This window comes from Aspergillus aculeatus (genome assembly GCF_001890905.1).
Source record: "Aspergillus aculeatus ATCC 16872 unplaced genomic scaffold ASPACscaffold_8, whole genome shotgun sequence".
Lineage (NCBI taxonomy): Eukaryota > Fungi > Ascomycota > Eurotiomycetes > Eurotiales > Aspergillaceae > Aspergillus > Aspergillus aculeatus.
In genome coordinates this window covers 685,083-701,040 of record NW_017962983.1, presented here as the reverse complement: position 1 = coordinate 701,040, position 15,958 = coordinate 685,083, and the positions used below count along the sequence as shown (strand labels likewise).

The 15,958-nt window shown below is 51.9% G+C and overlaps 5 protein-coding genes across 5 annotated transcripts; 1 reads left to right on the top strand and 4 right to left on the bottom strand.

Moving 5' to 3' along the window:
- Positions 1-1,461: 1,461 nt before the first annotated feature.
- Positions 1,462-2,700, top strand: ASPACDRAFT_43408 (uncharacterized protein; the record flags this gene model as incomplete). The annotated part of the gene is made up of 2 exons (XM_020201249.1): positions 1,462-1,590; positions 1,657-2,700. The coding sequence occupies 2 exons, from the start codon at positions 1,462-1,464 to the stop codon at positions 2,698-2,700; spliced, it is 1,173 nt and encodes a 390-aa protein (XP_020056116.1).
- Positions 2,701-3,266: 566 nt separating this feature from the next.
- ASPACDRAFT_43407 (putative clock controled protein (Ccg-8)) lies at positions 3,267-4,920 on the bottom strand (the record flags this gene model as incomplete). The annotated part of the gene is made up of 2 exons (XM_020201248.1): positions 3,267-4,444; positions 4,596-4,920. 2 exons carry the CDS (start codon positions 4,918-4,920, stop codon positions 3,267-3,269), a joined length of 1,503 nt encoding a protein of 500 aa, XP_020056115.1.
- Positions 4,921-5,909: 989 nt separating this feature from the next.
- On the bottom strand, positions 5,910-10,395 carry ASPACDRAFT_1869686 (RNA dependent RNA polymerase). The gene has a single exon (XM_020197936.1). It carries the CDS (start codon positions 10,048-10,050, stop codon positions 6,202-6,204), a length of 3,849 nt encoding a protein of 1,282 aa, XP_020056114.1. The 5' UTR covers positions 10,051-10,395; the 3' UTR covers positions 5,910-6,201.
- Positions 10,396-10,901: 506 nt separating this feature from the next.
- Positions 10,902-12,499, bottom strand: ASPACDRAFT_52390 (putative amino acid permease; the record flags this gene model as incomplete). The annotated part of the gene is made up of 4 exons (XM_020202611.1): positions 10,902-10,959; positions 11,000-12,208; positions 12,268-12,425; positions 12,473-12,499. The coding sequence occupies 4 exons, from the start codon at positions 12,497-12,499 to the stop codon at positions 10,902-10,904; spliced, it is 1,452 nt and encodes a 483-aa protein (XP_020056113.1).
- Positions 12,500-13,046: 547 nt separating this feature from the next.
- Positions 13,047-14,744, bottom strand: ASPACDRAFT_78713 (aromatic alcohol reductase). Its single transcript, XM_020205249.1, has 4 exons — positions 14,582-14,744; positions 14,223-14,507; positions 13,843-14,169; positions 13,047-13,784 (listed from the first exon to the last, which is right to left on the bottom strand). Exons 1-4 carry the CDS (start codon positions 14,666-14,668, stop codon positions 13,404-13,406), a joined length of 1,080 nt encoding a protein of 359 aa, XP_020056112.1. The 5' UTR covers positions 14,669-14,744; the 3' UTR covers positions 13,047-13,403.
- Between the last annotated feature and the right edge of the window lie 1,214 nt (positions 14,745-15,958).

Here is a 15,958-nt window from a genome sequence, read left to right as displayed (position 1 = left end):
AGGAGGGGATACCACCGGCAGAGAAAAATTAGTCGGCAGAGCTGGACTGTATATAAATCCACCGGCCCCTGGGAAGTAGCTACCCAGCTGGCTATACTAATACTTCGCAGTCCATAACACTCCATTTACTTCCCCTCTGAGTCGGACTGGACAACATATACGTCTCACCCCAACTATATATCAAGTATATAATAAGCTGAGCATACTGCGGTGTAAATCCCAGTCCCGACCTCAATACTCAGCCAAAAGCCTCTACCCTCTCCCTCGCACGGGCAAACCACAAACCACAAACCACAAACCAAAACCACAATTCAAATCATCAATCAGGATCTAATCAATCCCCAAGAAACCCCATCACCAAGCCCCTAAGCAAGTTACTCTCAGCTTAACTGAGCTTACCTCACCCACCCACCCACCTACCTAAGCTAGTAAGCAAGTGAACCACCCGATCACCAAATAAAGTAACCCAACATTCCTCAACCCAGTGACCCCGTCACATCCCCATCCCCTCTTCCTCTTCCCCCCCCCACCTATCTATGAAATCATGTGCCCCCTTCCCCAGTACACCGACCACAGCGTGACTTTCCCCCCCGAATCCAGCCGACAGCATCAAACGTTCCGGGATCAACTCACGATCAAGGAAGCCCCAATGACGATATGCTCGCAGCTGAGAATGGAGGATGACATGGGTTTTCTATTCAACTGACACCGACACTGGCACTTACCTTGGCTACGATGACAAGTGAGGATGTAGATAATAATAGCTTAAGGTTGCCTCCTTTCTTTCCACTTTTCAATTTTCCATTCACATCAGTCTTTGTCTTCTTTCTTTGTTAGAGACTATACCTGCCAAGGTATACCCAACTCCGAACCACGAATGAACCCTCTATCCTATTCACATTCATATTCACATCCACAAATACAAACACAAAGAAAGAAACCCACCCACTAAAACCAATCCACAAAAAAAAACACAACCTCAAAAACAATAGACCACTGCATCCACAAATGAAACGCGCTCTAAACAAAGAAATTCCCCACCCCAAACACACAAACCGTGAACAATTGATCCTTTATTGGGGTTCGATACACATACACTAACCCAAACACCACGGAACCACGGAAAAGGACAGTCAACTCGGATTAACCCTTAACTCAGGATCTGGGAAATCTTGAAGTTGGAAAGGGGCCACAGACAGACAGAAAAGAACTCCGACTCGGACTCCAACTCGGCTTTCAGCTTAGACTACACTACCCTACACTACACTCACTACCTAAGGCCTAGGGCAAGGATTATCTACACCTATTCAAAAACACCGCAATCGACAGTCCAAAAACTTGGTTTCGGGGAGTAGGTGCTTTTGCGAGTATACTTTCAATTTTATACTTGTGGTATAACGTTAGTATATGCTCGAATTGTTTATACCACCACACCCATAACCACAACCACAACCACCAAAGATGCTCCCGCCGACACCATCACCATCGCCTCCACCGGCGACCATCCTGTCCGGCGCGACGGTTATTTCACCAACATCAGCATCAGCAACAACATCAACACCAACATCAACAATAGAAGAAGAAGAGTTGGTAAGTCCTCCCCCCCCAAGCCCTTCCCCAATTCTCCCACCCATGCCTCCGCTAACACCCCCCCAGACAACCGCCCTCCACGAAGCCCTAACCTGCACCGGCTGCACCGCCATCCTCCGCATCCCCAAATCCACCTTCCGCGCCGACACAGCATCCGGCCGGTACGATCCAGCCCGCACCGTCCCGTTCAATCCCGCGCAAGCGGATTCCGATCTGGCGCCGCACGAGATGCCTCCTGCCACTTCTTCAGAGGACGATGAGATGGACCTTGAAGCTGATGATGCTGTCCACTCTGGTCGGCAGGCCCGCTGCCTGACCCCGGAAACCCCGAAGACACAGGTGGAGCAGCAGCATCGGTACATCAGCTACGCGGAGCTCACCCCGCCGTCCACGCCCCCCTCCTCGGGTTCCGCACAGGGCCATCTGTACGAAGCGCTGGTGGCGCGATATCTCCTCGAGGGTGAAGATGATACCTCGGACGACGAAAGTAACAGCGAGGATGTCGCGTTCGCGAAATACCGCGCGGACTACCATATCCATGTGCACTACACGCTGCGGCGGGGGATATTGAGTATCTGTCGGGATGGGAAGGATGTCTATGAGCTGAAGGGGTGGCAAGGGCGGTTGCATGCGGTGGATTCGGGTCTGATAGACTTGGAGGAGCTCGAGTCTGGCATGATGGACTGGCGCTATGGGATCATCAGGGAAAAGGGTGGCGGCGGGACAGTGGGAAAGGGAGAGGGAGGATACTACTCCTCCAATCCCCACCAGTCTTACTACCCAGCTCCAAGCCCGATGGCGGCCTTGCCTCGGACCCAGAAACTGGGCGGCTGGCCCGACGATGCAAACCAGCTCATGGCGTCACAGGTGGCGCTATGGAGAAAACGGGGGCTGAGTCGGCAGCGACGAGTCGAGGACGTCCGCATCAGGTGGGCTTTCATCATGGAGGAACGGAGACGGCAGCGACTGGCCGCGCTGGCGCAGGCACAACGACACAAAGCAACTAGCAGTGTCAAGGTGAGGCTGTATTGTTCGCAGGCCGGCGGGGATCGGAACCTCATACGGGAGATCGAGATGGATGGGAGGTCATTTGGAGAGCTCGTCACATGATCTCGATGAATGAGTGTAACGGTCTCAAAGGGACGAGAAAGGGAAAACTTTTTCTGTTTCATACAACGGAATTGAGGATTATCAGAGCATCGCTAGCCATGCACACGAACCTCTTCCTGGGGTCAAAACAAAAACACGAATAGCGGGCGAAGGCGAAAATCCGACAGACCGACAACCCAAACGAATGCAAGTAGGTCGGTCTCTGTTTGCGAACAGCGCAACAATGCAGGTGCAATGAGCAACTGAAATCATCGAGGGGGAAACGCCATACTTCACCCCGGAAATGAAATCGCTATCATGTAAGGAAGGTCAGTCGCAGCAGCAATGACAGCCAACATATGCAAGAAGATCGACCATGACAAAAGGAACACGCAAACAAGGAAGGTGATGGTCCGCTCGTCAGCGGACAATGACTGTTTCAAGTCGTCAACAAGTCGTCAACGAGTCGTCAATCTGAATCTGCAGGCATACTGCCTCATATAGCATTGTCGATTGCAGGGTCGCCCATGTCGCCCAGGTTTTCACTGGGTACAGCCCGTTCTCGACCTTATCAATAGGTGGATCTTTCAAACCTTTTCCATGCCTGACATAGGCACATCGTGAGGGGAAGACTCGTGAACAGGTCGCTTGATATCAGCCGGATAAGTCTCCTTCTGCTCCTCCGGCTGCTGCTTGACCGCCGGGGCATTCTTACTCTCGGGACGCTTTCGTCCCAGTCGTTGGCACCAGTGCTCTGCACTGACAAGGGTGTCATTGACAACGCCACTAACCTGGGCCATCATGTCAAGCCCTTCCTGAGCGAGGACCAAAATCCGATGAGCGCTGACCGTCGTATCGGAAGCAGCTGCCGCTGAATCGGGTGGTGGGTTGGAAGTCGAAGCGATCTGGAACCGATGGGGAAGGGAGGTGAGATGGCGCCGGACGAGGTTGCGGGCATTCTCCGGCAACGCTCCGCCAGCGTACTTGGAGACGATATCCACGACCCTCTTCAAGGTGGACAAAACATCCTCCTTAACAGCCTGTATCCGCTGTGACAGGAGATTTGCCTGTGAAGACCCATCCTGCTCACCCTGGGCGGACTGGCCCGAGCTATCCCACTCCTTCAGCGCGCCCTGCAGCGCCAGGATAGCCTTGCCCAACCGACCGTTCGCCCACCGCAGCCACGTTAAACAGTACTGCAGGCTACGCAGCGACTCCTCACTCATCGCCACCCCCAATCCAGAGGTCGAGATCATTAACCGGCTCTGCCAAGTCGGATTCTGTCTCGAGGGGCTGTCCCGACCAATCTCATCATAGCTGGGGGATTTCTGATCATCGTACGGCGGGGGACCCTCCACAACACCTTCCAAATCACCATTCGCGGAGCCTTTTTCGACGTCCACATCAGCACCCGCCGATTGCGGTGGCACATCTTCACGGCCATTCACCTTGCGGCGTTTCGACCGCCCGGAGCTGGCCGACGACGACGCCCGACGCTGCAACGCCCAGCGCAGTCCGCTCTCTACACCGGTCTTTCGACCAACCGTACCGACGGACTTGGCAACCGGCGACCCGATATTCCGCTCGATGAACTCAGCCCCCGACTTGAAGCGGGGGGAATATGACTTGGAGTTCGCATAGGCCGAAACAGACCCATTGATGGCCGAGGAGATGAGGGGGTGAGTGGACGTCAGGAGGGAGAGGAGGGGTTCCGGCTGGGCTTTTTGTTCGGATGGCTGCAAGGTTCGGGGCGATTGACCGTATTCTAGATTGCCAAAATACAAACCCATTATCAAAACTTATTCCACAGTGTAGCAAAGAAGTAAGGACGGTGGTGCGAGCAAAGAGCACAGCAGCAGACGCGGGAGGATGTGATGTCCTTAATAATTGAGGAGAAGGGGAGTGGGGGTGTATACCGGTACGCAAGCCCTCCAAGGCTTGGGCGGCTTCGATATCATCCATGGACAGGACACTGGTGGCTCGACGCGAGCGATCCTCGGCCGCGGTAGTGTGATCGACATCCATCAGAGACGACGGGGGAGGAACATGGTGATGAAAAGAAGGATAAGGGGCGGGAGGAGGCGCCGTGTAAGAAGTCGTCGAGGTGGAGGAGACTAATAAAGGCGAAGGATGGGCTGACGTCGTGGTGGTGGTGGTGGTCGGCGTCGTGGCGTCTCGAACAGCAGAAATGGACGCCTTCGGGCCAGGACCAGAGATGCCGTCGGTTGGACGGTGGTCCATGGCTGTCCTCCGACAACCAGAACGGGTAAATGAGTCGAGAAGGCGTGGAACGTAAGAGCCGGAGGAATCGGTTAGGCTTAGGCGCGTTTGTTTGAGACTATCTGATTATTCGGAGAGAGGGGAGGGGCGCGAGAGGGGGGAGAAGTGATGAGAAAGTGGAGAGGGGCGGATAATAGGAAAGGCAGTTGAAAGAGGTTGGAGATCCCGAGCGAAGCTCGATTGAGCGTGAGAGTGAGCAGTTGATTGATCGACTGATTGATTAATTGCCTGCTTGGTTGGAAGGATGGGAAGGATGCCCTGGATGAATTGCAGGTGCAAGACTCGACGGAGGGACTTTCACGTGCAAAGCAAGAGAAAAACGTAGGCGCGGCGGGCCAAAGAAGAGCCGAGACTGACTGGGCGTGGATTCGGCAGTCACGAAACTCGACTCATGAAACCACCCTTGAACTCAGCTCTCACTTCCTCAGTCACTCACTCAGCCTACCTTAAACCTGGTCTAATTGATTCTCACTCGGGCTCTTGTATTATTAGACCATCTTACACTGCACTACGACACCCAAATGACACTACCCTGAATTTTGGTGGGATGCTAAGTTGGTGATCGAGTCCCGTATCCCATTGCCTCAGGCACATGCAAGCAAGAGTTTCGGTCATCCTCAACTTGCTGGACTGGTTATGAAGTGACTGGGTTTCTCCTCGCCCCCCTTCACATGCTAAACCCGAGTCACAAGTCAGTCAGGTAGTCAACTTTGAGATCCTTAGTAGTCTCTGGTAAATTCTGGTTGTTGTTCTGCCCGGGAGGAACAGCCGACGATTAGTCGAGAGTCAATGAGCGAGAGCGAGATGTAAAGGAGCGCAAGCAGCTCGTGGAAGCTTCCGTTTCCAGGCAGATTGTACTTAATTGTACGACTTGACATGTGATTCCACCCGCCTCCCAGTAATGCACCGTCCTACCGCCTGCCCGGTCTGAATCATGTCCATTTCACCATGATTCATGATTCTTGGAGTTTAGTCAGGGAGTTAACTACGATTCAGCCAACCAAACAAAACGACCCCATGGCCAACTGGTCACCCGAAGGCAAACAATAACTTAGTCTCGTAGATCGTTGTTGCTAGTATCCATACTATCTGGCCCAATGCCCTATCCCGTTCTCGCTTAATCCAAAGTTTCTACCAAGGGAGGCACATGCATGCAGCAGCACGATAACCAAGAATGTACCTCTCAGATGCATGAACTGAATTCCAGCCAATGAACCATGCTATCCGAAGCTGAAACCTCGCTCATTCCACCGACATTCCATCGTCCGGATCGTAGTATCCGCCCGCTGCTGTCGACGGCAGCCCGAAGTGCATCGCCTCGATGGCTTCGTGCCCTTCGTACTCGTCCTCGCCCGGCCCGGAGTCTTCTTCATCTATCGGGTCCCGCGACGTAAGCTGTGCGATGACCTTCTGGTTGACACGATAACAGGCAAGGATCTCATTTGTCACGGTCCGCCCTGGTAGGTAGCTCGCCTTCATCTGACAGAGCACCTCACCAAAGGCGTGCATGACGAAGCCGGAATGAGGCCACCGCTGATACGTACTGGAAGCTAGAAACCGAAGCCATTCGCCCGGACAGTGCTCCCATACCTGAATCAAAGGATGATCTCCTGACGGAGGCTCAATGGCTTGAGCTTCGTCAGCAGCTTCTAGAGCACGGACGGAGAAGGACTCTTGGCTCCTCGACACGTGCTCGTTCCACTGCTCGTACAAGGTCTTGAGCTTCTGAGCCACACCTTGCAGTGCTGTTTTTAGTCCTATGTCCTGTGTGGCTTGCTGTTCAACATGAGCCCATACTCCCAACAGGTCTTCATCCCGGTTCTCGAAAGACTCCTTCTCGGGGAATGCCTTCTCCAATTGTGCCAGAACCTTATTGCGCTCTTTGTGAGCCACCTCGAAGCGAAGAAAGTCAATAATATCGGTCTTCTTGTGTCTTCGTTCAGAATTCTTGTAGGCGGGCAGAGCACGAGCCCGAGGGCTGATTCTCTTCCGATATTGCACCCAGGCTTGCTCAGACAGATGCACACCTCCCTTACGGCCGTCCACAAGATGACCTAGGAGACAAGCAAGCTCCGTGGCGTTGTGCGAATTGATCGATTCATCATAGGCGATCTTTTCATGCTCTACAGTGCAGCGCCCTAAATTCGATAGAGTCAAATTGAACGTGAACGCGCTTTGGAGGAACTCGTCCATGGATTGGACGTCCCTCATGGGCACGGAATGTTTCGTAAGACCAAAGTGCTCTGGGGGGTATTCGACATCTGGGAGGTCCGAGTTATGAAAGCTGCGCACGATGTTCTGATCCCAGCAGATCCAGGGCGTATCACCATCGTAGTCGCCGCCTGATAGCATATGCGCCAGCGGTACATTACCCACACTGGGAAACACAATGACATCCTTGAAGTGGCGAAGGCCTGGCTTCCATACAGCCTTCCGGCGCTGAATGTCAGAGGGAAGGTGGGCTGGAAGTCGGCCGACCAGGACTTCGATGCCGTCGAGTAAAGTATCTTCAAATTGACCTTCGCCATCGCGCCAGTTGGTAGAGAATCCAAAATGCACCTCGTCTTCTTTAAGAATCCCATAAGGATCTGCGATGCAGAAAGCGTAAGTCGAAAGAGGGACCTCTATATGTGACTCATCCACATATCGAGTGAGCAGGTCCCTGAGACATTTTCCCAGTCGCTTGCGAAGCGGATAGAAGCTTCGAGGTCCAAACCCTGCTTCAGTAAGTCGTATTATCGACTCTGCATCATTCGCCGTCCACTGCTCCAGGCGTTTGACTTTGTGTGACATTAGCCCGGAGCCGTCATCAGCTAAAGGCCGGATTTTCTGGATAAGACTGCGACAAAGGACAGCACTATCGGACTGGAGTACCTGTACAAACTCCTTATACACCGCTTGAATGCCTTGCCGGGTGAGGTCGCCGATATATTCCCTCACGTGTCCGCCATGCTCGAGGATTGCCAAGAGTTGAATATTTAAATCGACCGGATGCAACGGCTTGGACCATTTCACAACCTCGAAGGTCAACTGCTCGTTGTCAACAGGCTCTTGCCAGGTTTGGGGATGCGGATGGATTTTCAGCTGCGAGTCGGAAATCTGAATCCACATGTCGTCATTACACTCAGCTGATAAATGTGAATGATGTCGATCAACCATCCACAACCCTTTGGCTCCCGCAAATCGACCCTGGAAGGCACTAGGGGTTAGTCCTGTAATCCCCAGCATGTCGCAGATGTGGCTGGCCATCTTCCTTGACATCAGGGCGCACCCATCATTCATAACCGGACGGCCTGGGAGGTCCGGCAGCGACAGAATGTGCGATGGTCGCAGCACCACCGTTGCATAAGTTTTGGAAAGACCTAATGATAACCTCTGGAAAAGCTTGCAGTTAGACTGGCCGAGATTGGCTGCTGAAGGCATGTGCCATTCAATAAGTTCTTCTAAATCCATCGGCGTGCGGTTCGTACTGTCCTGGTTTGGGAGAGGTAGGGACGAGGGTACTCTCACCATGTGGTCAAAATCAATGCCGTCGACAGCAAAGAAGTCCACTCGAAATTTCGGTTCCGACTTCACCTTACGCTTTGATTTCATTTCCTCCACAAAGAACGGCCTCCATTCCCTACCGAGGCACCGATGCACCCGTTGCGTTAACCAGAGAGCTAAGCTTTCTCGCAGGAGAGTAGGATTTTTGGGTATTCGGAGACGAGGTGGCGGCCGCGCCGGGGCAGGCATCGTCAGACTGAGGAAGCGATCCGATCCAAAGCGTCGATGAAAGCGGCAGGTTCGTTCTGTCTTCAGAGGATTCAATTTCAACTTCAAAATACCGCGTTCGGACCCAGTGCACCACTCCATGTCCCCTGTGAAGACGACCACCTCGGAATGCTTATCTGTTTTGAAATCACCCGTAGCGGCTTCCCACGCCTTGCGAGTTGGCTTCTCTGGAAGTGGCTTGCCGTCTCGCTGGTTATGACGCGCTATCCATTTCCAATAGTCGTCCAGAGTTCTGAATGAGATGGTGTCACCAACGAGCATGCGGCTTAAAGGTACATTCCACGCTCTGCCTATCCTTTCTAGCTCATATCGATAGCGAAGTGGAGTCGACTTTGAGAAAGTCTGCTCGTAAGTGAAAGGTCCGTTTTCAATAAGTTCTGCCATGATTTGTCCGTCGTCGGTGTACTGAGACTCCTTAGGTGTGGGACCTGGAACTCGACTTTGCTGCTCAAACGTCGTTCTCATCTCCTGACTGAGCATATGCCCTACCACCGACTCTTCGTACAGTGACTCGTCCTCCGGCATGGGCTCGGTGACATCAGTGGTTGTTGAGAGAAAGGACGTGTTATATGAGACTTTGTGCGAAGCGAAAAAGTCAGAGGATGAGGCAGTAGTTGTGGCGAAGCTGGCGTTCACGCCGGTGTGGGCAGCAGGTACAGCGTCGTATCGCCGGTACTTGTCAGGTGCGGTCAGTCTCTCTACGAACTTGGAAGGCTTTTCCGAGGCAGAGCGGCGAGGGCTCTGGAAGAGGTTTGTAGGGAAAGTCGCGATCGTTGACTGCCGATGGCTACCTTGATTAGAGTATCCGACAACATGGGAACAACTGTCTGTCTCCAATGGGGAAACTGATCTTGCAGGTTCTTTCACCGGAGAGCTCGGCGCAGTATGAAACTCGTCCTCATCGGCCGAAAGTCTTCTCTTCAATGACTTAGGTGTTAGATCTTCAGGCTTCGCCGAAAGTTGCTCCATCACACGGTTGGCCGGAAATGAGCCTTTGGTCATTAGGTAGAGTTCATCGTCGATCAATCGCAGCAGGTATCCCAGTCGCTCTTCCCTTTCATGACCTGAATGTGAGCGGGATGGATGGAGTGGTCGAGACGAAACCCATTCTTGAAAATCTTCGAGGACTCGATACAAGGGGCCATTGAAGTAGAGCCGCTTGAGACCGCCATAGCATCTCCATGCCGGTGTTTTGTTGTTACCGCCAGGGGAGTAGATGCGGGGATTGGGGATCTCCAGCGAGAATGTTTCGTTGATCTCGTCTATGAGTTGGATCAATTCCTGCCCGCTTCGGCTTGGAGTGATAGGCAAGCCCATGTTTGTCAAAGCCCTGGAATAAGAACAGACGGGCCAGACTGCATGCGCACAATCCAGTATCGATCGACCTCGGAGATGTCAGTTGTGCGGGTACACCAATTGGGAGATTTGGTTCTCCACAAGACGGCGGATAACCACTGATCCAGTGGATGGATAGTAAACAATCGAGTCGGCGACCCGCACCAGAGATCTTCCTCGACTCTCGCCTCTGATCAGTCGGAGGTAGATACAAGCATTGAGAAAGAACTGGCGTTGAAGCAGTTAGGGTCTTGAGAAGAATTGAGGGAAGCAACTTCAAAGCGGAGAAGAAGAGAGGGAATATGCAAACCAAACAAGAAGATCGGGTCGGGTGGTTGAAGCTAAAGAAAGAAAGATTGACTGACCTGACAGCTTCAACCCCTCCACCTGCCCTCCACTTGCCCCTCTCGAGCGAATCAGAGCGACCTCTTGACGCCGGTCACCTCGACAGGTCATTCCTACCATGCAGTTACATCCACATAAAACTCACATATCTCGATATGTTTGCTTTTTCATGCTGCTGCGCGACCTTCTTGGTATCCCTCAAGTGCCGTAATTAGACACCAGCATGCGGCAGTCTGATGCCCCGCTTCAGGTCAGTACTATAACACAAGATTTGGACGAGATGAAGATCAACTGATTGATATTGTTTTTCCTGCCCCTTTTTTATTATTTATTTTAGAATCAGATATCTGGACGGGAAGTAAAATGTCTAGCGTGTAAGCAAGCTTTCATAGCCCGTACTGTACCCGACCCACAAACCATGCGACCAAGCGCCGAGCAATCCCGCTCCAGCTCAAGTATTCCTTCGCCCAGTCACAACACCCACCAGATTATGCTTCGGCGCATGCGGGCTGATTCTGAGTCTGGATAGACTTGATCAGGTCGTCCCTGCGTCAAAAGAGTACGACCTGCTTTCAACGAACTTTGCTCAGCCTTGAGGGATCTCATGTCAACACTCTCAGGTTGTACCGAGTGGCTCCTGGTAGCAAGCTTGTAGCCCACGGCAAGTATAGCATATAGTGGGATTCCCACATAGGATGTGATGAAAGCCACATAGTCAAACCCCTGTGGGTAAGCATCACGGCTTGTAAGGTCAAATACTCGAATCACCGAGAAAAAGATACATGCCACTAAGGCGACCCAGGAGCCGAGCACCCCAAATGGAGCCCGGAAGATCAGATCCTCGTCGGCGATCTTCTGCACCTTTCGAACTCGCACGAATGAGATATGAACCACCAGGATGGAGGCCCATGTAAGTATGCTAAACATTGAAACCAGGTTGACATGGTTGTTGAAGAGTTTCTGAGAGCGACTAAAGGCGTTCAGATACGCCGTGCATCCTATGAGGGCGCACACACCCAAGGCATACATTGGAACTCCCCGATCATTGGTTCGACAGAGGAAAGAAGAAGCATGTCGATCTACAGAAAGCTCATATAGTGTTCTTGTCGCCAAGTAGAGGGCTTGACTGGCGGCAGAAATAACACAGATCAGTAGGAAGGCGTTCAAGATATGTGGCAACTTTGACCAGCCAGTATACTGTGCGATCGTCACAAACGCTGATGCCGACCGGGGCTTGTCCGGGGATTGACCTAAGGCCAAGACGTGGGTACCAGAGGGAACCAGTATCCCCAATAGAGCCACATTGACGATATCGAAGGCCAAGATGCGGTAGCAGTTGGACTCGATGGCCTGCCCTGCAGCTTCCCTGGGATTATGCGTGCGCAATATAGTTATGCCCATGAGCTCACTTCCGAGGTATGCCAATGTAGCAGAAGGGACTGTTCGAAAGACCGCGCGAAGTATGCCCGTTGCTTCTTTGTTCGAGTGCTGCGCAAACGCACCTGGATAGCTCCAGTAACGAAAGCCTCTCTTATCATGATCAGGGCCGCCACCGAAAGCCAGGACAACACAGAGACAGACTAGACCGAACATCACAATGATCTTCATGCAGGAGAGGCAAAGCTCGTATTTGTCGAAATATTGGCTACATTTCGAGTTCGCAACGATGATTGTCGCGAGAAAGAACGTGATCCAAAGGATCGAATATCCTTTCTCATCACCTTGCCAGTAGGCTATCAGCAATTCTCCCGCTGCGAATTGGTTCGGGATCACAACCATGAATTTCAGCCAATAACTGTCTGGATTAGACCGTGTCATATAAGATAGCGAGGTTCTTTAGGTAGGCTGACTCACATCCATCCTAATGTGAACCCAAGCGCCGGATCACAGAATCGAGACGCATTCTCGGCCATTGATGGTTCTGTGGACCAAGAAGCGACCTCACCCAGAGCACACAGAACCAGATAGACAATAAACCCAACGAATGTGTACGAAATAAGTATAGAAGCAGGCTTTGTTGATTAGTGTGTATCAATCACGAAAACTTCAAGGTACTCACCCCAGCCCTGTAGTCTCTAGTCAGCATCGAAGTGAGGAATGGAAGAAGTTGGTGCTCTTACTGTGAAAGTGCACGGCCTGCACAAATCATGAGGCCGGTATTGATCGCTCCTCCAATCGCTATGGCTAAGATAAGCAAGGCATAGAGGTTCAAGTTCGGCAGACGAGTGCGCACCGAGTAGATTGACCTGACGCGGGCTCAAAGCTCCATAGACAGGAATAACGGGCCGCATGCGCGGGTGGAAGGAAGGCCGTATTGAACGAATTGAAGGGATGTCGCCTTCAGTCGTTGTTGGGATACTATCATGATCTCGATCGTTGTCGCATTTTCCCGGAGCCATCGCTACCCATACAGAACGGATGCGTTGCCCCCGGAGAGATCAAAATTCGAGTCCCTGGAGATGCGCTTGAATTCTTTGAGTTTCAAAACGTTGAGTTGGACATGACAAGGGAAAGAAAATTGCGTAGTTGCCTGACTCAGGCGCGATGATTTGCACTTGCCGTCCATGTTGTCACCGTTGGCGACTTGGTTACGTGGTACCCGACGCAAGAATGATGAATAAAAATGAATTTTTGATATCTTTCCAGTGACCGTGAGACCTGTCACCGACACTGGGTGATTGGAGAAAACCCCCGAAGTACATTGGTATATAAACGTGGTGGTGACGTAATCATACTCATCCACTCGAGACAGTCATAAGCCATCAATAGGTACACGAACGCCTGTCTAGAAACCCCCGGGAACAAAAAAAGACCCATGAGAAGGTGAAAGCAAAGAGAAACAACAAGGGAGGGAGGGCTGCCATTGTATGCTGTGGTATCCACTGTTTTAAGTGACACCGTACACACGATCATAACCGAAGCAGCACGAAGGTGGAGGCGCATCTAGCGCCGACTCGTGTTTCTTCCTAACAAGGGACCGAGTTCGTCGTTCATCGAGACATGTACAAAGAATCGCTCGATTCAGTACGAGGGAAGATCCGAGTGTAGAGAGAGTCGCTGGATTCCGATCGAGGGAAGAAGCGTTGCTGAGCCTTGGAAATGGTGCGATCGGTATACACACCCTTGGCGGCACCCCTTACGACGGTTTCCAGGTATTCCCTGAAGTCGGTAGGCGTGAAGTCGGGGTACAGTTCCTTGGACGTCACATAACCCAAGTATTTGGCATATTCCGGCGTGTTGTCGCCCCGTAGACCCCAGGATAGTTGATACTCGGCGAGATATCTGGGAATGAACTTGATGGGATCGAACGGGTAGGTTTCGCTAGATTGGCGGGCTGCGAGCACTCGGGTGTAGATGGTCTCTTCAGGAATCTGAGTGATTATGACGTCAGTCGATGTCGTGGCACCAGCAGTGCTAAAGAACTCTTACATAGTTCCTTTGAATCTTCTCCTCACTAATCTCCTCCAAAAGGTCGTAGATCTCGTTCTGAGTCTTGACCTCGTTGTACGCCAATACCATTTTGTTCAATGTCCGGTCATCGGTAATAATCTTGGCAACATAGCGACCGATATCCCGCAAATCCGTCAGAGCAATGGGCGAGTTTCCGTCAGCGACGATCTCGTTATTGGCTGAAGTCATGGCATAATCGATGCGACCAGACTCGAGGCGGGGGTAAGAGAACTGGTACCACCAGCCGACATCGATGATAGTGTAGGGTAGTCGGAGCTGCTTGATGTGGTTGTAGACCGTCTCTTTCTGTGTGGAAGGTTAATCGAGAACGTCAGATTCGGATGAGCCAGCCAGCATACCTCGTCTCTCAGCCACATGATACCACCAGGCGGGGCTACTGTGATGAAACCGCAGGGAATAAATCGCTGTACACCGGCATTCTTCGCTGCTTTGGCGAGAGGGATCTGATCCTGTTGTTCTGAAGGGCCGACACAACTGATGACGACATCGATTCCGGTGAGGACGTCGGTGAGCGACTCCTCGGGACCCTTGAGATCACCCTTGCGAATCTGAACACCCCGTTCTTGCAGGGCAACGATGGCAGGCTTCTGGGCCGAGCGAGGGCGAACAAGAGCATGGACTTCCTATAAGGGCGAGAGGCACGCAATTAGAACCAGGGTCGGAAGCATAAGGCAGGTGATGAACGTGGACAGCATACAAAGTTAGGCTGTTCGAGCAATCCATTCGCAATGGAACCACCAGTTTCACCAGCTGCTCCGACGAGCAGGACCTTAGTTCGAGACATGGTGAATAAAGCGAGTGGCGATTAATCTAGGGATATTTGGAGGTCGACGGGGAGATGTGGTACTGGTGATAATGGTGGTAGTTTCCGAGATAGTATAGGGATGGTTGTACGGCTAGTTAGAGGATGGAGGGAAGACAGGTTTAAGAGGAAGGGAAAAGGAACCTGGAAGAGATTCCCAGTTTGGTTCCTTGCTTATGTATTTCAAGCGAAGCGTTGACGTTTTCCTAGCGGAATGGAGGGTCAGTCGACATTATAAAGGCGGGCGTCCCACTCTGAGGATGGCCACTGGCACTACCGGTAATCTACCCACTTTTCGTCTTATCCAGAAGTGGCCAGCAGTGGGTCGATTGTGGGTGTTTAACTCCCTAACTACGAAATGCGGCCCCCCCTCCCCTCCCTTAAAGGTGCATGTAATGACCTGGGGACGGAGGGGAAAGGACCGGATGCTATTTTGGAGAAGCAGCCTTCTACAGTACATGTTCTACTGTACAGTACCTAACCAGCAGCCTTTTTTTGTGTGTGGTTGCTGTATATTTTCCATCAGATGCTTTTCTTTATTATCTTACTTTTTTTTTCTTGATTAAGACGATTTGAATGTGGTGTTCTCCCGCAGTAGCTAGTTCATTAACAGTTAGTAAATTAGGCAAATGGGCTTGTAGCCTTAGTCAGAAAGAGAGAGGAAAGGCAGGCAAGCAAGCAAGCCCTGAGCAGGTCGCACCACGCAGACAAACAGACAGACAGACAGGAAGAGGGACGGACGGGCAGAGAACGTGTGAACTCGCCGCTGCGGCTCGCAGTCAGTGGCTCGGGGGGGAATTACACCTATTTTGATCATTACGTCACTTCACCTTACCTACTCCGTAGTTACTCCATAACTGGCTACGGCTTCCCGGGCAGGGGACTTTGCCCAGGGCTGGCTGACTGGTGACGATAACTGGGGTTTCCGGCTGGGCTACGTATTGGGTTGGTCTCACTTCTTTTCTCTTCCCTCCCTCCTTTTTTTTTCTCTATTTTCCAATAATGATTCAGTGCGTTCATCATCATTCCACCACCATGAGAACCATCCATTGAGAACGGCTACACCTCTCCCACTCTCTCACTACCACACTCCCACTAAGGACCACGTAGTTGTTTCTAGCCTCCCTGTTGAAACCACCACAGTCTCGACCATTTACCTAGCCTATTCAATAGTTCCCAGCACGTTCCATTCATATGAGTTCATTTCCCTATTCAACCGCGCATAATGCGGGGAGGAAAGAATCTTTCGTCTTTCTCCCCCTCCGCCCCCCC